This window comes from Engraulis encrasicolus, chromosome 16, assembly GCF_034702125.1.
Source record: "Engraulis encrasicolus isolate BLACKSEA-1 chromosome 16, IST_EnEncr_1.0, whole genome shotgun sequence".
Classification (NCBI taxonomy): domain Eukaryota; kingdom Metazoa; phylum Chordata; class Actinopteri; order Clupeiformes; family Engraulidae; genus Engraulis; species Engraulis encrasicolus.
Window position 1 is genome coordinate 12,098,594 of NC_085872.1, and position 24,979 is coordinate 12,123,572.

Here is a 24,979-nt window from a genome sequence, read left to right on the forward strand (position 1 = left end):
AGTTTTGACATTTAAAATGTATTTATTCAGGATCTTAAGAATGCCATTCTTGAAGACATCATTCGGCTTGGCAGAGAGGGTGGCCTTAAGTCTTTCGAGCAGGTAATTTTTATGTCCAAAGGTTTTTGTGCCCTGTTAATTGGAGGAACAGATTCACATCACAATATAGAGAATGCATCTACGTATCAAGAGTCACGATTGATATTCTACTTCACTGAATAGGAAATGTATTTATGATACTATTGATAACATGAGCTGTCTAAGTTGAGGTCTTCTGGGATGTGAAGTGCCGTAGCCAGTTCTTAATCTGTCTGAAACTCTGTGTTTGGATACATGTATGCATTGGTGATTAGGGCTGTAACGATATTGGATCACAATACACAGAGTCACAATACTGTATCGTGATACAATGAGGCAGTATGTTGATATGCCCTTTCAAAGTTTTGTTACCCATCAGTCCAGAAAAAAATCACATGATATGAAGTGATAGTGCTTCCAAGCTTAAAATCATCATTATTATATTTAAACTTTTTTAAATGATTAGTAGCCTCTTGTAACCTTTTCTACCTATAAACTATAAGGTAATTTTATTTTATAATGTTGGCAAATGTGAAATCATGGGGTGTGTCCAACGGAATCGTGAGTTGAGTGTATCGCTACAGCTCTAATGGTGATATTTCTACCTTCCGTGTGTCCAGGTGCGAGACATTACCCTGCACCCACAGATGTTCTCTGTCCAAAACGGCCTACTGACCCCCACACTGAAGGCCAAGAGGACAGAGCTGAAGAACCACTTCAGGGAGCAGATTGACCAACTCTACGCCCGCATCAAAATGTGATGTACCACTACCACTACCACAGCCACCATGATTAACACACCAAGGAAAACCACACGCTGGAAAAGAGAAGGATGCAACCAAGGCCAGGCAAGATGAAGAAGAGCATCGCTAAGACAGGAGCTGTTGTAATATGATTCCTTCCTGCTTTGCGTATATGACAACCGTGTGGACACCAATGATCGAGCAGCTGCCACTGACCTCCAGCGACTCCATTAATTAATACTGTAATGCTAATCGTGATGGATAACAGCCACATGCCTTAGTCAACAGAGACAAAGCTCCTCGCATGGCCAAAGTCAATGGCAAACTCAAAGAGGGTAGATTAGAGAAAGAGGATTCAAACTCCGATCACCCAATGCAAAGGAGTGTGCGGAAGTTTGGTTTGGTGGTCTTTGGTGGTGGCTTGCACAAGATGTGTGCTACCGCCATCTACGGTGCCAAGGGAACTCCTAAAGGCGCATTCACCTGACATCACATGGATCTCGGAAAAGTCAAAGAGCCTGAAGTATCTGTCTCTAATCTACCCTCTTTGGCAAACTCTTCACACTCAAGAGGCCAACCCACCACCTCTCCCTCATTCCTGCCAAGAATATTTGTGACCCAGCCAATGCACCAGGGGCTTCAGAGACAAATACCTGTTTGTAACCTACATGAAACATGTAACATTTCATTTGTTAACTTGTAGTGTACATATATAATGTATTTATATGTTGCTTGTTTCAGCCATATGGTATGTTGAAGAGATCTGGATGTGAGGATTTGACACAAACTGAACAACACACAGCATCTTGCCCACAGTAGGAATGGAGTAGACGTCCTGTTGAAACGTCTGCACTGTGCCTTCAGTTTATGTACTGAGGTTCAAATGATTGTTTAAAAAGACAGGAAAACGGGAAATCAGTACAGCAGTCAGTTTCCCATTTTTGTGTGTTCTCAGTGTCTCCCTCTCCAAGGAAATTTCAGGGGATTCATTTTAGTAATCCGGAATCATTAGTGTTGGTAGAAAATACGTTGCTTTACTAGGCATGTGCAAAAGAAGTCAAACTTTTGTGTTGTGGCCATAGAAACACTACATTCTTCAACTTGACCACCATGAGAGCCACAATATAGGCCTATCCTAAGAAATGTCTCAGACATATCATACACTGTAAATGTAATAATTATTTTCAGGTGCCTCAATTTTAGGAGTATCTGCTCTAACGTGCCTGTGACATAGTCTCCAAGTGACCTTCAAAGATCATCATAATGACGAAGGACTGAGTCAGTCAGAAAGAGGTTTTAGTGCACTATCGAGAGGTGTCCCAATCAAAATGAACAAATCAATATATAAATACATTTTTAAAAATGTAAATATGAAACCTCAGGAAAACATCTCACCAAATTAAAGGGATGGCGATGCTTTTTATAGCATTGCGTATACAACAAGCAAGATAGATAGCCTACCAATGCTGCCAACTAGTCTTTTGTTAAAATTGTTTTAAATATACAGAGGTAAATCAGGAACCAAGTCAAGTCAAAAGGCAAGATCTTTGCTTTGAGTATAAAGCCTTTAAATGTAGCTGTGACAAACTTGGGACAACTGGAAAAATGTGAGAAGCATAGCACAGTGTTGCCAGATGAAAAATGCTAAATTATCGTACCAAAACCTCAAAATGATCGTTTATGGGGGCTTTTTGGGAGGATATTATCGTACAAGAGAAGACCCAAATTGTTGTTTCAAGGCATCTAAATTAACTGAATGACAACTCTGAAATTATCGTACATCATGTTTTTTTTGATCATATAGAGGACAAAATAGTCAAAATTATGGTACCATAATTTTTGTACATCTGGCAACACTGATAGACAGTAGAGGGAGTCAGAAGGGGGAGTGGTCAACAGCGGGGGCAGAAACATCAGTTTATCTCCTGTAAGAACGAATCGCTTCTCCTAATGTTTTTGGTGTTTCGCATTTTTGTACAAATGTAAGATGCATATATTTCCATATTTGAAGTTATACCAAATAAAAGACTATTTTGTGTGTACTTGACATCAGCTTAACTTCTTGTCACTTTATTACAACATACAGATAACCTTACACTTAAAATGATTACACAATTATTTACAAAACATAAATTAAAGAATGAATATAAAATCACTCTGGTTGTATAATACGCAAATATTGGCATGGATGTAGTTCTCCCTTGCCATTAAAAACCACTGTGCACATTTTTGTAGAAATGACCACAGCAGCAGCCTGCCATTGCTCATTCACGGCAACATGAAGAGAAGAGGACAGCACTCCAGGCTTTGTATTTTATTGCCCGTCATAAAATACAAAACTTGGAGTGCTGTCCTCTTCTCTTTAATTTGTATATTTTTAAAGAATGAGCACCGAGTTGCTTTTTTATTTTGGTTGAGTTGAGCGTGTTACACCACTTAGTTTGTTTCATTCACAGCAATGCAAATGAAGCATATTTACAAGCACATTCGGCCAAAAAAAAGTCCAAAAAAGTCTTGTAGAATAAGATATCCAGTAGTAGGTCCATCCATATGTTCATTCCGTCTTGTCAAACTGGTCTGCTGCCAGCAGCATCAGCTCATCAGACACCTCCTCCGCCTCTCTCTCCACTTCCTCCAGCGCCGCTAGGCAGCACTGGTCATCTGCAGCGTAGTCTCCCCAGGCCTCGGCTCCAGACTCCTGGGCACGGTTCCCTAGTCTGCCTCCCTCTGGTGGTGATGATGATGACGGCTCAAGGTGTGATCTCTGGCTGAGCTCAATGTTTCCCGCCTCATCCATCAGAAACAGCTGGTCCTCCTCATCCTGAGTAACACATGTGTTTTAAAAATTAATATATAAGGGCTTATAAGGGCTTTTGCCTTTATTTTTTGACAGAACATTGTAGGAGAGACAGGAAATGAGTGGGGAGAGAGAGAGAGACGGGGAAGGATCGGCAAATGACCTGGGCCGGAATCGAATCCGGGTCGCTGGGGTAGTAATCCAGTGCCCTACTGTTAGGCCACGGCAGGGCCTGAGTAACACGTTCCACAACACAAAACTGGTTTCAGCTGTTGTTTTTGTGCATATTTGTTATGAGAGAGAAGGTTTGGCAGAACTGTAGTCAGTCACCCACTAATATCCTTGTAGTGAATGAGACAACAAATGTTACGTAGACTCATGGGGCCTATACTACAAAGCTGGTTCAGGAGTAAACCAGGTTAAGTTAAGAGGTAAATCATCTAATAGAAGAGCCTGGAGTGCTCAAACCCATGGTCATCGAATAGGTGTGATTGCAGACGTTACGATTGGAGACAACCGAATCTGACACAGAGTGGATGCTAATCAAATACAGTATGTTTGAATAATTGCTGCATCTCATTGGTGCTACTTCAGTTGATGGTAATGTTCTGGTAATGTTTTTTTTTACACTTCAGCCTTACAGTATGTAGCGATGTTCATGGACTTCAACAGGAACTAAGATTTATTATAATCCAAAGCAGCCGTAATTTTAGCTTGCTGTGTAATGTGTCATTTTTTAACCCAGGTCTTACCTCTTTTAGCAGATGACTAATGCAGACATTATCTGGCAGGGGGAAATCTAAGACAGAGAGAAAAAAGAAAGGCTTTTACTGTTATTATTTTGTTCCAATATCCAAATTCTCCATCTATAATAACACCAACTGCTTGGAGGTAGGTCCTTACTACAGTGGATCCCAAACCTTTTCAGCGGGGACCCCCTTTTGGACTTGAAACTATTTTCGTGACCGCCCCTCACCCACCATAGTCTTAGGCTAACAATGTATTTTAGCAATATTAGAAGACAATTAACTATTAATTAACTATTAATCTAGCTATATTATTTATCTAGCTATATTAATAGACAAATGGCTGGAAATCCAATTGACAGCAAAATACATCTATTAACCATACAAGTGAATACAAGTCCCTTTTGTCCGCGAGCCCCTTAGGGGTCCCCTCCCGACCCCCATAGTTTGAGAACTGCTGCCTTACTAGATGATCTGTAGTTCAGTCTCCTGCACTCTGGGTCGTGGCACTTCTGGTACCACACCTCCTCCCTCAGGTCCACAAGGATCCTACAAAAGTAGAAAAAAATACGGTTTGGAGGGTTGAATTACCATCCAAAGACAATATTCAATTATACCTCAATTAGGGTAGCGCATTACAAAATTGGCATGTTAGTGTCAGAAACAACTCGGTGACATGCTTAAAGAGTGGGACTGGCCCAAAAGCCAATCTTACATGATGTTGTTGCTTTTGTGGAAGCGGCCAACATTGTGACACCAACGATAATGTAGAATGTCATAGACAAGTAGCTGCTCCGACACAAAGTAATTCCACCGACGGATACCTGACCAAAAAAAAACAACAAACACAAAACAAAAACAACCAAACTATGTCATCAGAGAGAAAACAGGAAGAGGAAATAGAATGCAGATCAACAAATTCCTCTGTGTCTCCTGCGTGGGCTACTCTTCACAGAGGCATCAACATCCCAACAGGAGGTGGGGAGGAAGGGTTACCCGCAGCTCCTTAAGGCACACAGTTCCACCAGTGAAATGCTGTCAAAGTCGTTGAAAAGTTAACTACCATAGTACTACACTAGTATGACATAATAACACAGGGCCTTTAGTAATGCACTACGACTTGGTCGTGGCCATTCTGGTAACATCTAATGTATGGGGTGGTGTCTTGATAACCTGATTGGTAGTGTCTTAAGGGGTTAAGTCAAAAACAACGGCAGAGTGATAATAGGGAGGGGAAATGATAGTAGTAACGTATAGACAGCAATAATGTTTAATTATGAACCCTGTGAAACTGCTGTACCCAGTGTAAACCATGTCAAGTCAAGTCAAGTCAGCTTTTATTGTCAGTTTCTTCATATGCACAGGTCATACAAGAAACCCAGCTTCTTACTAGACACATACTGCACGGCAATTTCCCTATGGGTACTTACTTCCTCTGATGTCATCTTTACATACAAGCGTCAACACAAAGTCGTCTACTTCCCTGTAGGGGGAGTACTGGTGTCCGCCGAGACAATCTGGTTAAACACACAAGAAAGGATCACTTACAAGATATGCAGTATTTAGTGGTGTGGTGTGCTACCATTCCAAAGAAATGAGACAAAACAAACCTATATTTTAATGCAAGAATGATGATACATTTCCATTAGGGATGAGAATAAAATAGGTAATTGAAGAGAATAGTGCTGTGGCAGTACTACTTATTGCAAATGCAATTGCTTTCGGTTTTAGGAGTGTCAAATTCACAACCTCTAAATTTGAATAAGCCCTCCTAATGGGGCCTATACTACAAAGCTGGTTCAGAAGTAAACCGGTTAGATTAGATTAAGAGGTAAATCACCAACCACTCTTTTTTAACCTTTCATTTTTATTAATAATTTACATCCAAAAATAAAAAGAACAGCTTATGGGTCCACCACCTCCATTCTTTTATACATGCAAACAATCAAGTCTGTCCATTTATCATTAGGTCAGTGGTATCATCTTTTTCTTTATACCAAAGCCATTTCTCCCATTTCCTTCCAAATACTTCATCCCGCATTTTTCAAAACGTGTGAGAACATTTCCATGCCATACATCTCTTCCACAATACTAAGCCAGGAGTCCTTATTTTCTCAAGATGAATAAGGACTCCGGGCTCTTATGTTAGATGATTTACTTCTCAACTTAACCATTCTTCATGCCCAATGCCTTCTTCATGCCCATTCCTCTATTCTCCCTACCTGTGTATGCTCTCGCTGGGACCTCTGTTTCCGCCCCTTTGGCGTGTCTGGACTCTGGGCAATCCCACATCAGAATCCTCTGACCTGTGTAGCTACAGGGAACACAAAATACTAGCCTGATTATCATGGACTTTCAAATCTCTTTGAGACTTGGTCTGACCAAGAGCATAACAATTAACGTTTCCCAAATGGCACGGTTGACCCCTCTCCCTAGGTTTGTGACTGGTTGACTGGTTTCCAGCAAAGTGGGTGCAGTTCCCGATTTTTCTGGAGATCAGAAACGATATTACCATTGTTCTTGGCCTGACTAGAAGGAATGTCTGAGGTGTTGCGTCACTTGGAGGGCGAGCCTGGCTAACAAAACACATCAGTGTGGACAGTAATGAACTGTTTAGTTGTCTGCAATTGCCCACTGCTGTGCTTCCACATGTCTTCCATAAGCATGTGCAGGCTTTAATGGACCCAAGTGGAATGAATGTCATCCCGTCACATGCTCTGCCAAATAAACACTGCAGACTTGCAGTAACTTGCTAAGAGCTGACATACCCAGACGGGAATCCTGTCGGGAGAGAGGGGGAGAGAGAGAGAGAGAGAGAGAGAGAGAGAGAGAGAGAGAGAGAGAGAGAGAGAGAGAGAGAGAGAGAGAGAGAGAGAGAGAGAGAGAGAGAGAGAGAGAGAGGGAGAGGGAGAGAGGGAGATATGAGTAGAGAAGGCTCTAAGACTGTGTGGATAGCTGGAGTTATTACTGTAAGTGGCATGGGTGTTATGTAGGTTGGCTAAGCCAAACGGGACTTATTCAATGTAACAGTCAGGGGGTAATTCCTCGCGCTTCTGTTTTATCATCTGGTGCATTATAATAAAGAACAAAAAGAATTGCATCTGTGCAGCTCCGGTGTTGTCTCTCCAGTCAATTTAACAGCCCTGACAGACGAATTGAGATGGACAGGCAGGCAGTATATGACATGGCCAGGTCAAGTACCTCACGTTGCTGATTAAAGATGCCAAAAAGATATTCTCCTCCACACTGACATGGTTGTCATTGTCAGGTCTCGGGGAAAACTGGTTGTCCTTGGCAACCACGAAGGCAGCATTCTTCCCCAGCTTTGATGACTTGTAAAGTCGGAAGTTCCTGTTCTTGGTGTAGACCCCTATCATTAAATGTGAAAATACAACTGGTGAAAAAGAAATCAGTTTGTGTGTGTGTGTTTAAATCTGTGGTATGTGATGATGATGCCAGTCTAAGTAATGATTATGAAAGCTGTCCATATGAATACATTGATCTCACTGCTATTCTAGTCAATGTCTAAAATATCAGCTAATCTCGGAGCACAGTGGCTGTTGCATTCTGTAACGATTAAACAGATCTGATTAAATACTTATACAATACAATAGAATACTTGTTTATTGTATAGTACAGTAAACATACAAATTAGTGAAGTAAAATTACAAACCAAGGTCAACAAACAGCTGACTCTGGCCTTCTTTGTTTTTCACCAGCAGCAAGCTGAGATCATCCTCTTTGGGTTTTCGTCTTTTGGGCTGTGGATTTCCCAGCATGCCACTTTCCCCGCAGGGAATATGCTCCATGGAAGCAAGTGGGTCTATACTGAAGTAAACATATCATGTGTCAATCTCTGAAACTATACACTGGCTCAAATCAGCTCACTTAAATAAACCATACACTGGCTCAAATAAGCTCACTTAAATATTTATAGTCTATGTGCAGCCAGGGGCCTATACTACAAAGCTGCTTCAGGAGAGAACGAGGTTAAGTTAAGAGGTAAATCACCTATTAGAAGAGCCTGGAGTCATGTGTATTCTCAAGAAAATGAGGACTCCATGCTCTTATATTAGATGACTTTCCTCTTAACTTAACCTGGTTTACTCCTGAACCAGCTTTGTAGTATAAGCTCCAGGTGTCATGGAATTGCAAATGCAGTTAACCAGTCGAATAATTACAGCAGGTGCAAGATAACATGGAGGACCTGACAACAATGCCGGCTAAGACAACAACAAAAAACAGGAAAGGAAAGGCAAGAGGAAGAGGAAGAGTACAGCAGATGGTTTCCTCCTGGTATTTACAAGAGAGCAAGCACACACTTCAAGCCACAAATCACAGATTTATCAATGAGTTCTATGAAACAAGACACTGCACAGTGGCGATCTGTGAGGTGTGCATGCCAAATACTTACTATGTCTGGGTCTCTACTATAAACTGCTCATATATATAGAAAATAGAAACATGAGACAACCTTTGTTCATCAGTGGTAGAAGCAGCGAAGTTCTCTCCATGATGGCTGCTATTATTAGCCATGTTCAGCACAGGTCTTAGGATAGCATGGATAAAATGACCTGTGGTTGAACACAATGAAAGTTCATAGATAAGGACATTGCACGGTTACTGAATGTGAGGTGGTGAAGGCTCTTACATAATGAGAACACGGTACCACTGTATTTTAGTGTTACGTCTATTAGCACTAATACATACAATGTGCCTCTAAAAGTAACTTGTAAGGTGTGCGCTAAACAAAATCAAACATTTGTTTGGCATGTATTTGCAAATGTCTTGTTCATGCACAATAGGGGATTTATTACCAATTTAACCTTATTAAGGACCTAGTAAGCCTTAGCTTTTGCTGAGTACATGCCTTACAAGTTACTTATGCAAACATTAACATAATATGTATTAGTGCTAATAGATGTAACACTAAAATAAAGTGTTACCGAGAACACCCCTGAGAAGAATAAAAAAATGTTTCCTCCTCATTTACGTCTCTGAAATTCTTCTTTTTACATAACTTTGAGGAAAAGTCTAAATCTATACATTTTGCCTTAAAGGGGTATGCCACTATTTTGGGGCTTAATACAGTTAAAATCGTTGGCTGAGGTTTATAAAGGTGGTAAAGTGTTTTATTTTTCATGTTAAACGTTGTCTTGCTTTAAGACAAGTTAAAAGAGGGAGTATGTAGCTAAGCTAGTGAAAGTCAATGGATCACTGTAGCATGTAGCATGATACACGGATGCATTGACTTTCACTAGCTTAGCGACATGCTCCCTCTTTTAACTTGTCTTAAAGCAACGGCTTACATGAAAAATAAGACACTTTACCACCTTGATAAATCCTGGCCAACGAAAGTCCATTAGAATGCCCCTACCAACATGGCTGTTGTCCTTGAATGCTGCATTAGGCAGCACGAAAATCAAGTGGCGGCTGAACTTCTCCTCTGTACTGGAGTCCAAATTCAGTACATCCTTGCTGGAGCACTTCAAGCTGTATACTTCATCCAGCTTCTTACACACATACTGTTAACAAAATGGGGACAGTAATTTCAATTCTTTGTATGACCAGCACATGTAAAGAAATTGACAATAAAACCGCCTTGACTTGACAGTAGTACAGACACTGGTATTAACAAAGTCAATATTATGCAGAACATCAGCTATGGTGGTGCCTTTTGTTTACTCTCTTTCAATGTTGATAGGGATAAGATTCTACACAATACACAAAACAAGCTGGAGAAGCTTCATGAAAGTGAGTTCATCCTTCACATTTCTGCAGATATTTATTATTTATATCTTTTCATGTGACAACATAGCCTAGAAATATAGACGCCCCTGGCGGCGTTTGGCTCGCGAGGCTAGTGTCAACACTGAAGAAACGTCACTTTGACACTGTATAAAATGTATGCAGTCGATTGAATGCCATATAGTCTTACTTAGTTGCTACTCCTAGATAACCTGGTGGATTTACCTGAATAAGAAAAGCCACCATACTTTCCCCATCCATGCTGGGATTGAAAATCCTCTGGAACTCCAGGTCAAAGTAAAGCTTACACACAGCCCCCTCTGGAATCACCTCATAGCAGTGCATCAGGGAGTCTTTGTACGTCCTGTCGCAAAGGGAAGAGGGCAGAGTATTTACATGGCATGATGGCATGGCAAATAGAATGTCAAGTGAGGTAGTGGTGCGCACAAGCAAGATGCAGGTGCAGTACCAACAGGTGCAGAAAACTGCTCCTGTGTTGCTTTTTTATTTTTCAATAGAACATTTTCAAGCTATTCGCTCTTAGAAAAATAAAAAAGCAACACGGGAGGAGTGTGCGGATATTCATGTTTATGTTCATGTTAAATAAAATGGCAATTTCTCCAAAACAAAATCAGTTAGATTTCAAAACATTTCATCAATGCATCTGAGAACCTACAAAGATATGTGATAATTCAATCACGGCTTTCATTTTCTGTAATCTTTACCTATAGTAGTGCCACTGTGATATTTACCTATAGTAGTGCCACAGCTCAGTGTAGCTTGTCACCAGGAAGATCCTCTGGCCTTGACCACCACCTTCTCTCTCCAGAGCAAACACATGAACGTCCTTCACATACAAAAACAACGGAATATCAGAGCAACAGATATACCAAACTTGTAAAATATATGGCTTCATACAGTGATTATGTGGGAGGATAAAATATCTATGGAGTACTTCTATTAAGTACTTGAACAACAATGGTAATGGCAAAAGGCATGCAAAGAAATGAATGAATAAATGAATGAATGAATGAATGAATGAATGAATGAATGAATGAATGAATGAATGAATGAATGAATGAATGAATGAATGAATGAATGAATGAATGAATGAAAAGCCCAGTTGATGTTCCTGATAATGAACATGTTTGAACTTTACTACTACCATTTTTTAGCCTGGCTAAAACACAGATACTGTATTTCCGCACAGCTCCCTCCACACACAGGTTAACAGCGCTATTTGGGAAGCTTTTAATCCTAGAATGGGACGAAGTGATTGTTGTTTCAACAATGTCGGCTCATATCAAGGAGTCACACGTCAATGGTCTTGTAGACTCTACCACATATAAATTCTTTAACCCGTTAAGACATGCCATTGTCAATTTGCTGTTACCAGAATGGTGATGACCAAGTCGCAGTGCAGTACTAAAGACCCTGTTTTATGTCATAGTATTGTAATACTACGGCAGTTAACTTTTCAATGACTATTACAGCGTGCCACTGGAGGTACGGCGTGGTTAAAAGATGAACAGATCGTGGTTTTAAAGGAATCTGTTGATGGCAAGCACGGGGAACTGGTAGATAAAGCCACATTTTCTGAAAACAAATGCAACACATAGCTCACCCAGATCTGTGAGTAGAGCTCACGGAGCTGTACAGAGCTACACAGGTCTGCCAAGAGCCAGGTTTACCATTTTTTAGCAAGCTTAAACTGCATGTATCAAGAGTATTAAAATACCTGAGGGCATTGAGAGGGAACACTGTCTAAATGCTTGTATTTTAGCTACATATGTAACCTGAGATATTACCGCACAGTCCATCCCCCCTCGGAGTCTCGAACTCGCCACCACGTCAATGGGAATCACAGCACGATACAGCTGGACTAAAGGGCCAGTCCTATAACCCAGAGCTACCGTTACTATGAGGCTTTGGGAGGGAGGTTTACCAACGTTCCACGCAACACTTTGCTAGTTGGCCTCCATTACACATGCACTACTAACCTCTTTGCAGGTCTGAGCAAAAGCCAGGGCAAGGCTCTGTTTGGGAAATAGACGCCATGTTGAGGAGGGCTGAGATGGCTGGGCCAGTCGGGGCTGGTATTTGGAGCAGAGGGGAGTCTTTTGATAGGACTGAGCCAGATTCTCCACTTGTTTCACTCGTTCTCTCCAGTCCCTCTTTCTCATCTTTTCACAATGCAGGTGGTAAGTTCTTGTCTACAACATTGAGACACAATCGGTACAGAATGAGACTATAAGGCTTGTTTGGTTCCTGGCATTTTTTTTTTAAATCACAAAGGGCAAACTGCACAGTTTATATGTAACCTATATCCTAACCTGAAGCAGGCAACACAAATTGATAGGCCTATCTACCCGAATGCATTTACCAGAATGACACTACATTCATGCTGTAACTCCAGTGACTTGTAATGTCCACACAACCATGTTGCAGATGTGAACTACAAGTGGGCCCTGAGACTTCATGGCACTGGTTCCATGGCAAAAGTGTGTTGGCCTTGATAGGCAGACTTTACTTTATCTAAATGTCTATCATCTCTCAGTAAAAGCATGTGTAGTTGCAATGATCCATCTGTTTGTGTCTCCCTCCCTAGCATTCTGATCCAGGGCAAACAAGAGTACACACTTGACACTATTCCATAATAGAGCTACCATCAGGGCCTAAAACAGAAGTTTCCAAAGTTTCTCTCGCCACAACATCTGTAGACTACAAGAGGTTGTTCTGTGTGTTTTCTGTGAAGGTTGACATACAGTATATTGGAGCCCAGCTTGTGCAGTTGGCCAAACATTGAGAGTCTGGCCTTGCCAGGGGCAAGTAGGCTACGTACCACTGACTTTACCATCGCCAGTAGGCATACATGAGGACTCTAGCTGGTGTGCCGTGTCCTGATATAGGCCTATTACAAGCAACAGAGGTTGTTAGTCTTTTAAGTTCAATGTTGCCGGTTCAAATCCCACTCTGTGTAGCCTACTGTAGAGCTACACCTCACCCCATGACTGTTCTTGAGCAAGACCCCACATTAACCCCACATTGCTCCAGGGACTGTAACCATACATAGGCCTACTGTGTGTTGCTTTGGATAAGTGTCAGACCTAGTGTAATAAAATAAATGACAGCCCTTTATCGGGGTAACTCTATTCCATGTAGACCTAATGTGCGATTTCCTGGCAGTAAAGTAAGAAAATACCACATTTACATTCACTCATTTCCAGTTACAGTTCTGATAAAGTCACTAGTCAGTCTACTTACAGCCCACACAGGACACGACTCACTTGGTCAATTCTAGTTCATTGGCTTGGCAGAACATGAGATTAATCTACAAACGGGTGTTCCAATGGTGCTGAAATTATACGCAAAAGCATAGCAATTACTGATGATGCCAATTCTGCGCTCGTTAAGACTTGTGAAAAATATCATACCAGGCAAAAAAATGTGCGTATGAGTCGCTACCGGGTCCCCAGCTCAGCTCAGTGCCCGCCAAGTATACAAATAACACGGCATTCTGGGAAATGTAAAGACCGCTGCGTGCTTCTTCCTGAAGGGGACAACTGCTGCAGCTGTGGTTTGCGTTTGCTAAAGTTCGTCCACATCTCACGACACGCGCTTACTAATAAAGGTTGACCACCGACCTGTCAGGTTTGTCAACCCTTATACTTTGAAAATGTTTCACATCAACCGTATTGACCTGAATTACGGACACGCTTAGTTTGCAATTGCACTTTGTTGATACAATGCGGGCGTTAATCAAATAAATGTCTGCAAGTCCTCTCGGGTTAGTGTTCACTTATGTGCTGTGGCATATTTTGCATTTAGCCTACAGACCTACACTTATCTTGGCAAAGAAAGTAAAAACTCACAGTGCCAGTTCACAGATTTGGCAGGCATCGCGCCCACTTTTTAAAAGCATCCTGTAGGAATAATGTTGCGTCCTCACTGCCTCATCCCTCATTTTTTGCGGAATAAGGACATAAGTAAGAAAATACTAGCTGATAAAGCGAGGATGATTCTGCTGATACTCAACTATGTTCTAGGTTGGGTTGGTTCCCTCCCCTTGCTTACATAGCATTTCTCAGATAAAAGTGAAGGGTTCTAGCCTTGCTACAACGAGTAATGCCTGTTTTTCGTGGATTTCACCAAAGATTATCTAATGATAACCTGTAGAGCTCTAAGTGTAATGAATAATTGGATATACCCCTGAGAAAAATGTGCGTTACTCTGCCAAGCAGGCTAGAACACTTCACACTGAGAAGTGCCCGTTGTCTGTCCTGATTGTCCTGATTATGTATGACGTCATGAAGTTGTTTATCTCAACCATTGCTCCCATTGGTCAAGAACAACGAGCAGCAACAAAGAAACACACATGTGCTGTCCCTAAGCTGGACCAGCAAGCTTGCCGATTGCTTTTAGCGCTTTAGTTGATGTTCTAAACTCGAAATTTCTTGTCATTGTTGTTCCAGATTGCTTAACAGGGGTACGTTTTATTCAAAGATTATGTCTGGGACAGACACAAACGGAGCAAGTGGTGATTTCGTTGACGCAAGGCGAGAGGATGAACCAGGGTAAGATGATCTTGGCTACTGTTCCTGTTTTTGTCATCCGATGCACTATGGTTGTCTTCAATTTCATGGTTTACAAATAGGTCGTCTATTATGAGAGAGACGCATTATGGATTAAAATGTAACCAGGGATGAAACGAGTATGAATACCATATGTATAACTTGAAAATAAACCCAAACAAACTAGGTTGTAGCCTATTCCTCGTGGCAGTGACACCCAGATGAATGGGGAAAATTGTGAATTGTGTATTCTGTTTGTCATGTCATATGATGTAGCCTGCATTTAATTATTCAAAACCATGTCTAGCTGCAGATAGCTATGTATGCTGTTGTCACAATCTACAATGTACCTGCCCATACGGTAAATAAATGATACTCTTCCCAGGTGTGGTCAGGCTTCGGCTGCCTCTTCAGAGTCCATGCAGGTGGACGCCAAGGCCACATCCCACTCCTTCCGCTACAGCCTGAGCTTTCCCAGTATGGGCCACTGTATCATTATCAACAACAAGAACTTCGATCGCAGCACAGGTAGGCTACATTTTTGCTCTCAGTCACACATGGGTGCATCTGAAAACAAATTTGCATGTCATGTAACCAAAGGTTTTGGATTCAGTATGTGAATGAGCGGTTGTGCAATCCTGAGCAGGTTAAGTCAGGGAAGTCTCTTCACCCCAGGCATTGTAGCGCTGACTGTGGGGATGATACTGCCTTGTTATCTCTACCAAGGGAATACTTTTGTCTGCCATCATTACTACCACCCCCTGCCCCAAGGGTGCAGCGGTGGCCTGTTACATCATTGCCTCTGCTGTTTACTAGGGATGTAAATCACACCCTTCATTTCGATTCAATGTCGATATTTTTATAGGCCAACGATTTCATTATTTTCGATACTTAAGAACGCTTCGCGATTCGATTCAAATCAGTGGTTTTCTGAGATTGTGAAGGAACATGAATTGGAGCCCAGATTGTGAAGATGGCCGAACATTGCGACAGTGGGTCTTTCTCAAAACCTAGGCCAGTGTCCTTCCAAGTGTATCAGCCTAATTAGTCACGCCCAGTGATTCGATACTTTTTGGTGAACTCTACAGAATATCCAATCACTGGGTGTGACTAATAAAGGGTATCCAATCACTGGGCGTGACTAATTAGGCTGATACACTTGGAAGGACACTGGCCTAGGCTTTGAGAAAGACCCAGAGTCTGCCAGGCAGAAGTACTTCAGTAAACTATAGCTACACCACACCCCTTTATCACCACCTGTAGGCCTACAGGAGGACTCTGGCAGCATTTGGCTGGTTAGCTTCGCAGATTAGCAAGGCACGTCCTCGTTCGTCATTTCCACAAATTCTCATTTCCCACTCCACTTATGATTGGTTTATAGGTCTATGGTTGGGCACCTTAATGCATCCAATGCCCGTCTTCCATATAGCTGTCTGGTCAACCGTAGGTCAGTCAGTAATGTCTCACGTAATTGGCTGAGTAAACTGTTGGCGGAAATAACTCCATTTTGGAAGCTGAAAAAAATAGTTCAGTTTTGGCTGAATTCACTAGCCTAGCATTTCCCATTGAAATGACTGGAGGCGGGACTTATTCACTCTCCAGTTCTTATACTACCTCCATGGTCCTGATATTACAACCAACAAGGATGTTGGTCTTTTAAGCTCAATGTTGCAAGTTGAAATCCCACTACGCCTACTGTAGACCTCAGCCCATGCCTGTTCTTGAGAAAGACACTTAACCCCACATTGCTTCAGGGACTGTAACTACCAAGGCCTGTAGCCTATGTATGACGCGTTGAATAAAAGTTTGAATTAGACCTTGACTGCCCTTAATTGGGGTAACTCTTTTATTTTTTGAAAATGTATTTTTTAATTTACAGACTTGGCTTATGTGTGAAATGTTAAATAAATCAACAAAAGTTGAAATATCTGCATTCCTTTAATTTGAGGGGCATCTTAATCATGGTCAGTATTATTATTACTGCATGAGCAGAATAAAATCATTCACAAAAAGAGTGCAATAATTACAAAAATGAAATAATTGATTAGTAACGATTAATTCAATTAGTAACAATTCTCTTGTGGAGGAATCGATTAATTGAATTGTGGGCTTTAGGATCAATGCATCAATTCAAATAGATTATTATTAACACCCTTACTGTTTACACCTGGATTTATTATTAGAGGAGACTTCAATCATACCATCATCAATAACTAGCAATGTTTATCAAAAGAAGAGATCAAGACAACATGAGGAGCTCGGGGCAGTGTGGCACATAGTCCGAGACATGCTGAGGACACAGCAACAATGATAACAGGACAAAGCTTGTAGCTAAATTATCCAATAGTTTGAGATGTGCAGTGCATTCTTGTGGATTAACCGATGACTGTGATGACATTATTGCGGGCCTTGCTTCATAGGTTACAGTTTGTATATGGGTGAAAGGCTCAGGCGTCAGGTGGAGTAAAGGCATTTAATGCCCATAAATTAATTGATAAGTTACTTGGTGGTTATTATGCTGCAATGAATGTGCTTCTTTGATAGTCCACTCAAAACAAACAAACAAAAAATCCATACAGAAGTGGCACTGGCTGTCTGCTGAAACATCACTGACCCATAATATGTCCCTGATGTGTTTCTATAAATGTCATAGAAAAGACAGAAAATGATGAGCAACTGCATTTATTACTACAGGGTTTAGCAATCAAACTTGGTGTTTTCTTTTGTAGCAGCTCAGCTGTGTAACGTTAATGACTTATTCAGGTATGAAAAGGAGATTTTTGTCAGTAGCTGACTGACCTTTCACTTTACAAATTAACAGCTTAGCTTCACAGCTTAGCTTTCACAGCCTTCTCAGTTCCCAAAGACCACACATGTCATGCTAAAAGCTACACAGTCTTCTTAACAAACATCAACAAAATCCAGCCAACCATCTCCGACCACAAAAACATAGTAGACATCCGCTGTTGCTTCATACCATTGTATGCCCCCTTGCTGCAAGTGTGTGCAAGTGCACCTGTTGACTGGAGAACCATGCAGATACCAAAACCAAGCCAAGCATATTTCTTACGAATACCGTCTTTGTTTCATTCCATCTTCCTAAACAAGTAACGTAATACGTATGTGTAATAATATAATCATGCAGTGTTGGAGACTTTTTGTGATTATGGTTGATACAACAAATTGTGGTTTTCCATTCAAAGACAGTGGAAATGGCCAAGAGGGTGTACATTTGCCTAATATTGTCTCATATCAGCATCCCTTGGCTTGCAATGGTGAATAATTAGCCTGAACATTTTACATAGTGTTCTTTGAAATCAACAATAACGCACACTGTATACAAAAGCAAGAAAATGACTTAGGCTTGGTTGATAGATTTATACTTGCATACTGTATTAAATGGGAATTTCACAATATTCCACTTAAGTAGACCATTTATTTTTTTTGTAGAAACGGATATTAAATGAATATCCCAACGATTACTTTTTCTAACACAATACCAATACCCCTGGTTCAACACTGTAGTAACAGAGATATTCTATAGAGATATGCCAACATAATAGGTTTCTATGGGCACCTAGGGCACCAGGTTCCGGTCTGCCTAAAGGGGCGTGTCATAATGCTCCTACAATGAATAGAACAGTCCTTAGGTCTGCCTAGGTCTGCCTAAGGGGGGCCATAATAGAACCAGGAAACAATGGGCCAATGGAACCTCTCTCTCTCTACTCTCTCTGGTAGTAACAAGCACACAAGGCCAAGGGAAGTTGAGTACAGTGAAAATGGCAAGTGATTGCACGTGTGTACTGACAAGTGAGCACGTCCCTTTGTGTTTGAGTGAAGTTCTTGTTGATGTTTTTCCCCTAAAGGTATGAATGTGTTGTGAAGTTCTTGTTTATGTTTTTCCCCTAAAGGTATGAATGTGCGGAATGGCACTGATGTGGATGCTGGGAATGTCATGAAGGTGTTTGGCAAGCTTGGCTATAAAGTCAAGGTGTTTAATGACCAGAGTGTGGATCAAATTTTACAGATATTAACAGCAGGTAACGTGATTTTCTCTTCTATTTTTTTAATATATATTTATATTGCCTGACATTTTCAATAAAATACATATATTCTTTACAGACTTTATTGACAGCCATTCAAACAGTTCAAGTATAAGATGGCTTCCCCTTCTGAAAACAGATTTTTTTCATAGAATGTCCCATTGGCTCAACACTTTAAATTTTCTTTTACTTAAGACCTGTTCATGTCTTAAGTAGAAGAAAATCTAAAGTGTTGAGATAAACAGTTAGACATCATGAACGTAATACATATGTCCCATTGGCTGTACACATTCATTGCATCCTTACTGTAGAGCATGTCATGATCTCAGGCTCTGTACATAATGACATGTCTGTGAAAACCTTTAGCGAAAACCAGTTTGTTGAGTTCCAAGAAATTAAGTAACTCCTGCTGAAAAAGAGTAGGCGTGTCTGGCTATTCAAACGTTAAACTTGAGGTTTTGAAATTTGTTGATTCAGTGGTTAACATGTTCTTAGGCATGGTGTTATCAGGGTGCGATTTGTAGGGGTGGGATGGGGGGGATTAGCCTGGGCGAAAGCCACTGTTGACTCCGTCAAACAGTCTGGCAAAACCCAAGAGGAATCCGTCTCCGTGGAGGGTGGGAGATGGTCTGATCTCAACTTTTTATACATGATTTTAATCACACTGATGTACTTCCATTGATTGCTTAAAATCTGAAACATATCCCCCCTTCTAGTTTTCCGACAGATCCGCACCCTGGATGTTATGATGGTGAAAAAATAAATGACCCAAAAAAAATAATTTATGTGGTAACTTGTAATAAATAAACCACGAAAACACAGATGCCTTGTTTTGTACTTTTATATAAAGAGCAAGTAATGAAACATACATAAATGGACTCGGAGAGAATTGCAATACAGCTTNCCAACGGAACATGCAGNCTTCTTCTGAGCAGCGGTGTAGTCTACTTTTTTGAAGTGGGTATACTGTATATTCAAGCATTTTTGGAAGTGGGTATACTGTATATATTTATGCTATTCTAAATAATGGATCAATCAATTTTAAGTGGGTATACTGAAGCCCCTTAAATTTAGAAGTGGGTATACTCCGTATACCTGCGTTCTACGTAGACTACACCACTGCTTCTGAGGTACTTAACAGACTGCAGTGGATATAATACACCTGCATGCATTCTATGGTCTCCGGGCGCCACCTATTGGAAGTATATAATATAGGCCCTATCCCATATTTCCATCATTACATCAATTTATATTGACAGTTGCCAGGGACGACCACAGTCGCTGTGCCTCATTGGTGTGTGTACTGCTGAGCCATGGGGACGAGGGTGTGTTTTTCGGTACGGATCGCTCCATAGAGTTGAAGACTCTCACCAGCCTCTTCAGGGGGGACAGGTGCACTTCTCTGGTGGGAAAACCCAAGCTCTTCTTCATTCAGGTAACAGCAGTATCCCAGTACCATAACACCATATGTTCCATTGTCTATTAAACGATAATTTCTGCAAGCATACTAAATAAGAAACAATCGAAAAACAATAGGGTCCTACGCAATGTTCCCTCTAATTTTTTCGGTGCCTGGGCATGTTTTATTTCGATTGGATGTTATAAAGCTACAATGAGTGGAAATTTCAGCCAACAATCAACTGCGTCTCCACACAAATTTGCCGCCTTGTTTTACCTGCGCTGCATGGATTTGCTCTGCGCGGAGAACGTGAGAGCAGTGCGCGATTGCGCAGTTGCCCAGCTTAGAGGGAACGCACCTTTGGTGCTCGGGCGCTAAAAACATATATCATGATATTGTTGACCAACAATTTCACCTAATTAATGTTTGTGTGTGTGCTCACTTTTTGTTCCTTATCCATTATTAAAAAATGCAATGCACACTGAGTCCGATTCTTAATCTATTAACTGCTGTGTTTTTGTTGTGCAGGCATGCAGAGGAACTGATCTGGATGGAGGCGTTGAGGAGGACAGCTCTCCTGACAGCTCTCCCCAGAGAATACCAGTCGAGGCTGACTTCCTGTATGCCTTCTCCACAGCACCGGGTACATACAGTACACATACACCTCCCACATATTATTGGTGGTGCCTTCAGGGCAGTCATGGGTAAGCGGTTAGGGAGTCAGACTTGTAGCTCAAAGGCTGCCAGGTTGGTGGGGGAGTAATTAACCAGAAGTCTTCCTCATCCTCCTCCATGACTGAGGTACCGTGAGCATGGTACCGTCCCGCCGCACTGCTCCCTAGGGGCGCTATTGAGGGCGCTATTGAGGCATAAATGTAATTTCATTGTGTGCTGTGTTCACTTATGTGCTGTGGAGTGCTGTGTCACAATGACAATGGGAGTTGGAGTTTCCCAGTTGGGCTTTCACTTCACTCACTTCACCAACTCAGACATACTATGGCTGCTCTATCGAAAAGCAGAATGAACATGACGTGACATGATAATAAAACTGGTGCTTGGTTGCTGAAAGAGTTTTTCAATATGAGATCTACCATGTTCATTTAACCCATTTTAGCCTGATGCTGTGTATACATTGTTTGACCTTTAGTGCCTGGAGCAACATATACGCTGCATTCAGGCTCTTGAGATTTGAGCTATTTTATTAAAAATGTGGGTATGATGAAGCTGAATGAACACATTCTAATGCCAGATGAGGGTCCTAGTTTTTAAATGCAACTTATTGGATTATTTTCTGTTCTTCAGAGGCTGAGATATTTAGGTTTTAATAGGCAGAGGGCACCTTTTCCCAAAAAGGGAAAGCTTTTTTCCGGTGCCTTGGGCTATGGGTTAAACCACTGTTTCTCAAAGTGTGGCGGGCCCTAGTGGAGCACGGAGGTATTGCAGTGCGGGCACAGGAAACGGTACCCTAGATCAGTGTTTCCCAACCAGGGGTACGTGTACCACTAGGGGTACGCAAGCACACCTCAAGGGGTACGCGGAAAAATGTAATAATGACAAATATATTGAGTGTAGTCACATTGGGATAGAGGAACAGAGCCTGAATGAGGGCGAGGGGGTACTCATCATATGAAAATGTTGCTAAGGGGGTACGCAGGACAAAAAAGGTTGGGAAGCACTGCCCTAGATACCCTTCCTCGAAAGGGGGGAATCACAGAAAAAGTTTGAGAAATGCTGTTTTAAAAAATTATGCAAGACTTGCAAAAACCTTGGCTAATTGAGGCCAAGACTTGCACAATTGCTTGTCTAGTTTCTTTTTTTGCGATTCTGATCCCTCTCTCTCATGGCCGTTCCATTGGCAGGGTACTACTCCTGGAGGAACACCACCACTGGATCCTGGTTCATACAATCTCTTTGTGACATGTTCACGAAGTACGGCAGGGAGCTGGAACTGATGCAGATTATGACGCGTGTGAACTTCAAGGTGTCGCGGGAATTTGAGTCTGTGTCCAACATGCCTGGCTTTGATGCCAAAAAGCAGATCCCCTGCATCGTGTCTATGCTAACCAAAGAGATGTACTTCACGTCTTAAAGGTGTAAGAGTCTCAACCAGTTACTTCAGGTGGTGTTGCAATTTTTAGGTGTTTTTTTATTATTATTATTTTTGGGTTATGATAGAAATATTTCAGAGATGATGCTGTGATTTTAAACAGCATGCACTGTTTTCATTACGGAAGTGAGTGAGTGGCATTTTGTATTTGATCGTCCTTAGCTTTGATCATGGCACACATTTGCTGTGGCATTGCTTTCACCAAAAATCGTGTATTGATGATGGCAGAGTCTGAATACAGTGAAAAGCCTTCTCTGGTACATCTCGAGGAGTAACATGGTAACTCACAATATTCATAGTGAGCTGATTTCATTCTTTAAGGTGAAATGTTTAAGTGACTTAAAGTGACCAAATTTAAGTGACTGCCGATGCCAGTGATGTGATCCCTGTCAAAGAGACTGACCTCTTTTCCACAACCACATCTTTTGTCATGGTTGTTTAAGGCGTTGCATAGTATTTAGAGACTCTGCCATCCAGGGCTGGATTGTCCATAAGGGCCAGTAGCACAGTGCCCAGGGGCATCGGCCATTTTTAACCAGTGAGGGGGCACCACTTGACACAAATATAACAAATATTGCGTCAAGTGGTGGGCACCAGTCAGGTATGGTGGCTTAATATTGGCTTAATATAACCCTGCTGTCATCAACAACAATATCTCTGAAAAATGAATGCCACACGAAATGGAAAGGTGTGCCATAATCAAAGCTAAAGGTAGCCACACACACACACACACACACACACACACACACACACACACACACACACACACACACACACACACACACACACACACACACACACACACACACACACACACAGGGGGGACAAAGGGGTAATTTGTCCTGAGCCCAGGTAGAGAGAGGGTCCAATTTTGGGTTTCCATTACATTGTATGTATTGGATAGATAGGGGGCCCTTTCAGGTGACTTTGTCCTGGGCCCAGCAAAAGCTGTCAGCGGCCCTACACACACACACACACTTGTGTATGTATACTGTATATGTATGGTTTTTTTTGCAAGACAAGGATCTGTATTGTATATTGGGAGTAAAATACCACCCTCTGATCCACTATTCATCATGTTGTCTTATGAGGGCATTCTCCACGCTTGAAATGAATGCACTATGAGCTCAAACTCTGTAATATCTGTTTTTTTTACCCTCTATTATAACCAGGCTATTTATTAGAGAAATGTATGGGGTTCTATGCCATGGGATAGAGACGTTTGGGCTTTTAACTTGTAATGTCTGTATAGCATAACACATCATTGCAGGAGGGGGTATATGAGCAAAGGTACTGGAGGCAACTGTAAAAACCAAAGTTTGGTCACACGTGTGGTTCAGTTTCAGGTCTGCTGAGCTCTTGTGGTTACAGAATGGTTTTCTACAACAAACATCATACAATCAGTCTGCTTTGTATGTTTGTAAACTGATGTGGTTGGGTCTAATACATGCACAGGATATGTTTAAAATCAATTTGCAGCAAGTTTCAATGTCTGTGCCTTATATAATTAACATTCCTAAATGTGCAGGTTTTGAAGACAATCAGACCGTGAAAAGGATGCTGAAATTGATTACAAAGGACTATAGTCAACCCTGTCTTGCCCCATTTAATCAGGGGGCCAATTCTGAAATTCTGTGAAGACTTTTGCTGCCATGTTGGGTTAGAATATGACAAACATTTTTGTTGCTGTTGTTATAAACAACCCAAGTGTAAAATTCTTAGATGGTAGTCAGGCTGACTTTTTTGTGTAATTGGGAGCTATTTTAGGCCAATTTTGTGTGTGTTTTTTCTCACCATGGCGTAGCCATACCGATAGTAAATAGTGATTATCTCAACAAATGGAAGCTTGTCAGAATGAAAATGTTTGTTACAGTACATGAGAAAGGGATATGTAAACATCTGTTTCCAGTGTGGTGATGTCAATTAAAGCTTACTGGTAGAAGTAGATTTGTGTCTCTAATTGTTGTACACCAAATTGTCAAAATGTTGGTGGCTATCAAATAGGCCTTAAAACTTGTTAGTAAAGCAGGGGAAAGACACCAAAGCTGAATCCATCATAAAGGGATAAATCGCCACCAATATCCCCCATTGCTTTAACTGTTCATCAATACCACACACACACACACACACACACACACACACACACACACACACACACACACACACACACACACGTTGACCATCTCTAGACAGGTGTGACCACCACAACAACTCAAACTCCCTCTTGTGATATGTTTAAGCAGTCATCTCTCTCTCTCTCTCTCTCTCTCTCTCTCTCTCTCTCTCTCTCTCTCTCTCTCTCTCTCTCTCTCTCTCTCTCTCTCTCTCTCTCTCTCTCTCTGAGATTTTTGTGTTAATTGACAATTAAAATAGGGAATCTATTTAATTAAATGCTGTGAAAACACCTTCTGCGATAATCTAATCTGAATCTATTGCTTCAGACCTCATGTTCTCATGTTGACATCATCCCAATGGTGCAATACTTCTTAAAGGGACACTGTGTGGGATTTTTAGTTGTTTATATCCAGAATTCATGCTGCCCATTCACTAATGTTACCTTTTTCATGAAAATTTACCACCACCATCAAATTCTAAGTATTCATTATGACTGGAAAAATTGCACTTTTCATACATGAAAAGGGGGATCTTCTCCATGGTCCGCCATTTTGAATGTCCAAAAATAGCCATTTTTAGCTGCAAAAATGACTGTACTTGGACCATACTAGAAAATATTTGTTTATTACTTA

At 41.3% G+C, this 24,979-nt stretch overlaps 3 protein-coding genes across 9 annotated transcripts in view; 2 read left to right on the forward strand and 1 right to left on the reverse strand.

Moving 5' to 3' along the window:
- The window catches only part of acsl1a (acyl-CoA synthetase long chain family member 1a), a 44,620-nt gene extending 43,512 nt beyond the window's left edge, over positions 1-1,108 (forward strand). For all 3 annotated transcript variants that reach the window (XM_063218607.1, XM_063218606.1, XM_063218605.1), the window contains exons 20-21: positions 31-102; positions 699-1,108. In XM_063218607.1, coding sequence (XP_063074677.1) covers positions 31-102; positions 699-839 — 213 coding nt within the window. In that variant the 3' untranslated portion in view covers positions 840-1,108. The remainder of the gene's footprint in view (positions 1-30; positions 103-698) is intronic.
- A 1,259-nt stretch (positions 1,109-2,367) lies between these two features.
- Positions 2,368-14,393, reverse strand: primpol (primase and polymerase (DNA-directed)). Of its 4 annotated transcripts, none has more exons than XM_063218610.1 (14): positions 13,985-14,393; positions 12,113-12,325; positions 10,865-10,959; positions 10,338-10,476; positions 9,742-9,889; positions 8,839-8,938; positions 8,038-8,192; positions 7,566-7,734; positions 6,587-6,678; positions 5,795-5,881; positions 5,080-5,188; positions 4,831-4,913; positions 4,371-4,417; positions 2,368-3,642 (listed from the first exon to the last, which is right to left on the reverse strand). In XM_063218610.1, exons 2-14 carry the CDS (start codon positions 12,293-12,295, stop codon positions 3,376-3,378), a joined length of 1,674 nt encoding a protein of 557 aa, XP_063074680.1. In that variant the 5' UTR covers positions 12,296-12,325; positions 13,985-14,393; the 3' UTR covers positions 2,368-3,375. The 4 variants fall into 4 exon arrangements, with proteins under 4 accessions (XP_063074680.1, XP_063074678.1, XP_063074681.1 ...); XM_063218608.1 differs by lacking the exon at positions 13,985-14,393 and adding an exon at positions 13,547-13,591; XM_063218611.1 differs by lacking the exon at positions 13,985-14,393 and adding an exon at positions 13,400-13,526.
- casp3a (caspase 3, apoptosis-related cysteine peptidase a) lies at positions 13,586-24,179 on the forward strand. Of its 2 annotated transcripts, XM_063218613.1 has the most exons (7): positions 13,586-13,763; positions 14,585-14,686; positions 15,069-15,211; positions 18,595-18,723; positions 19,986-20,161; positions 20,654-20,768; positions 21,985-24,179. In XM_063218613.1, the coding sequence occupies exons 2-7, from the start codon at positions 14,619-14,621 to the stop codon at positions 22,212-22,214; spliced, it is 861 nt and encodes a 286-aa protein (XP_063074683.1). In that variant the 5' UTR covers positions 13,586-13,763; positions 14,585-14,618; the 3' UTR covers positions 22,215-24,179. The 2 variants fall into 2 exon arrangements, with proteins under 2 accessions (XP_063074683.1, XP_063074682.1); XM_063218612.1 differs by lacking the exon at positions 13,586-13,763 and having other exon boundaries at positions 14,420-14,686.
- The last annotated feature ends 800 nt before the right edge of the window (positions 24,180-24,979 follow it).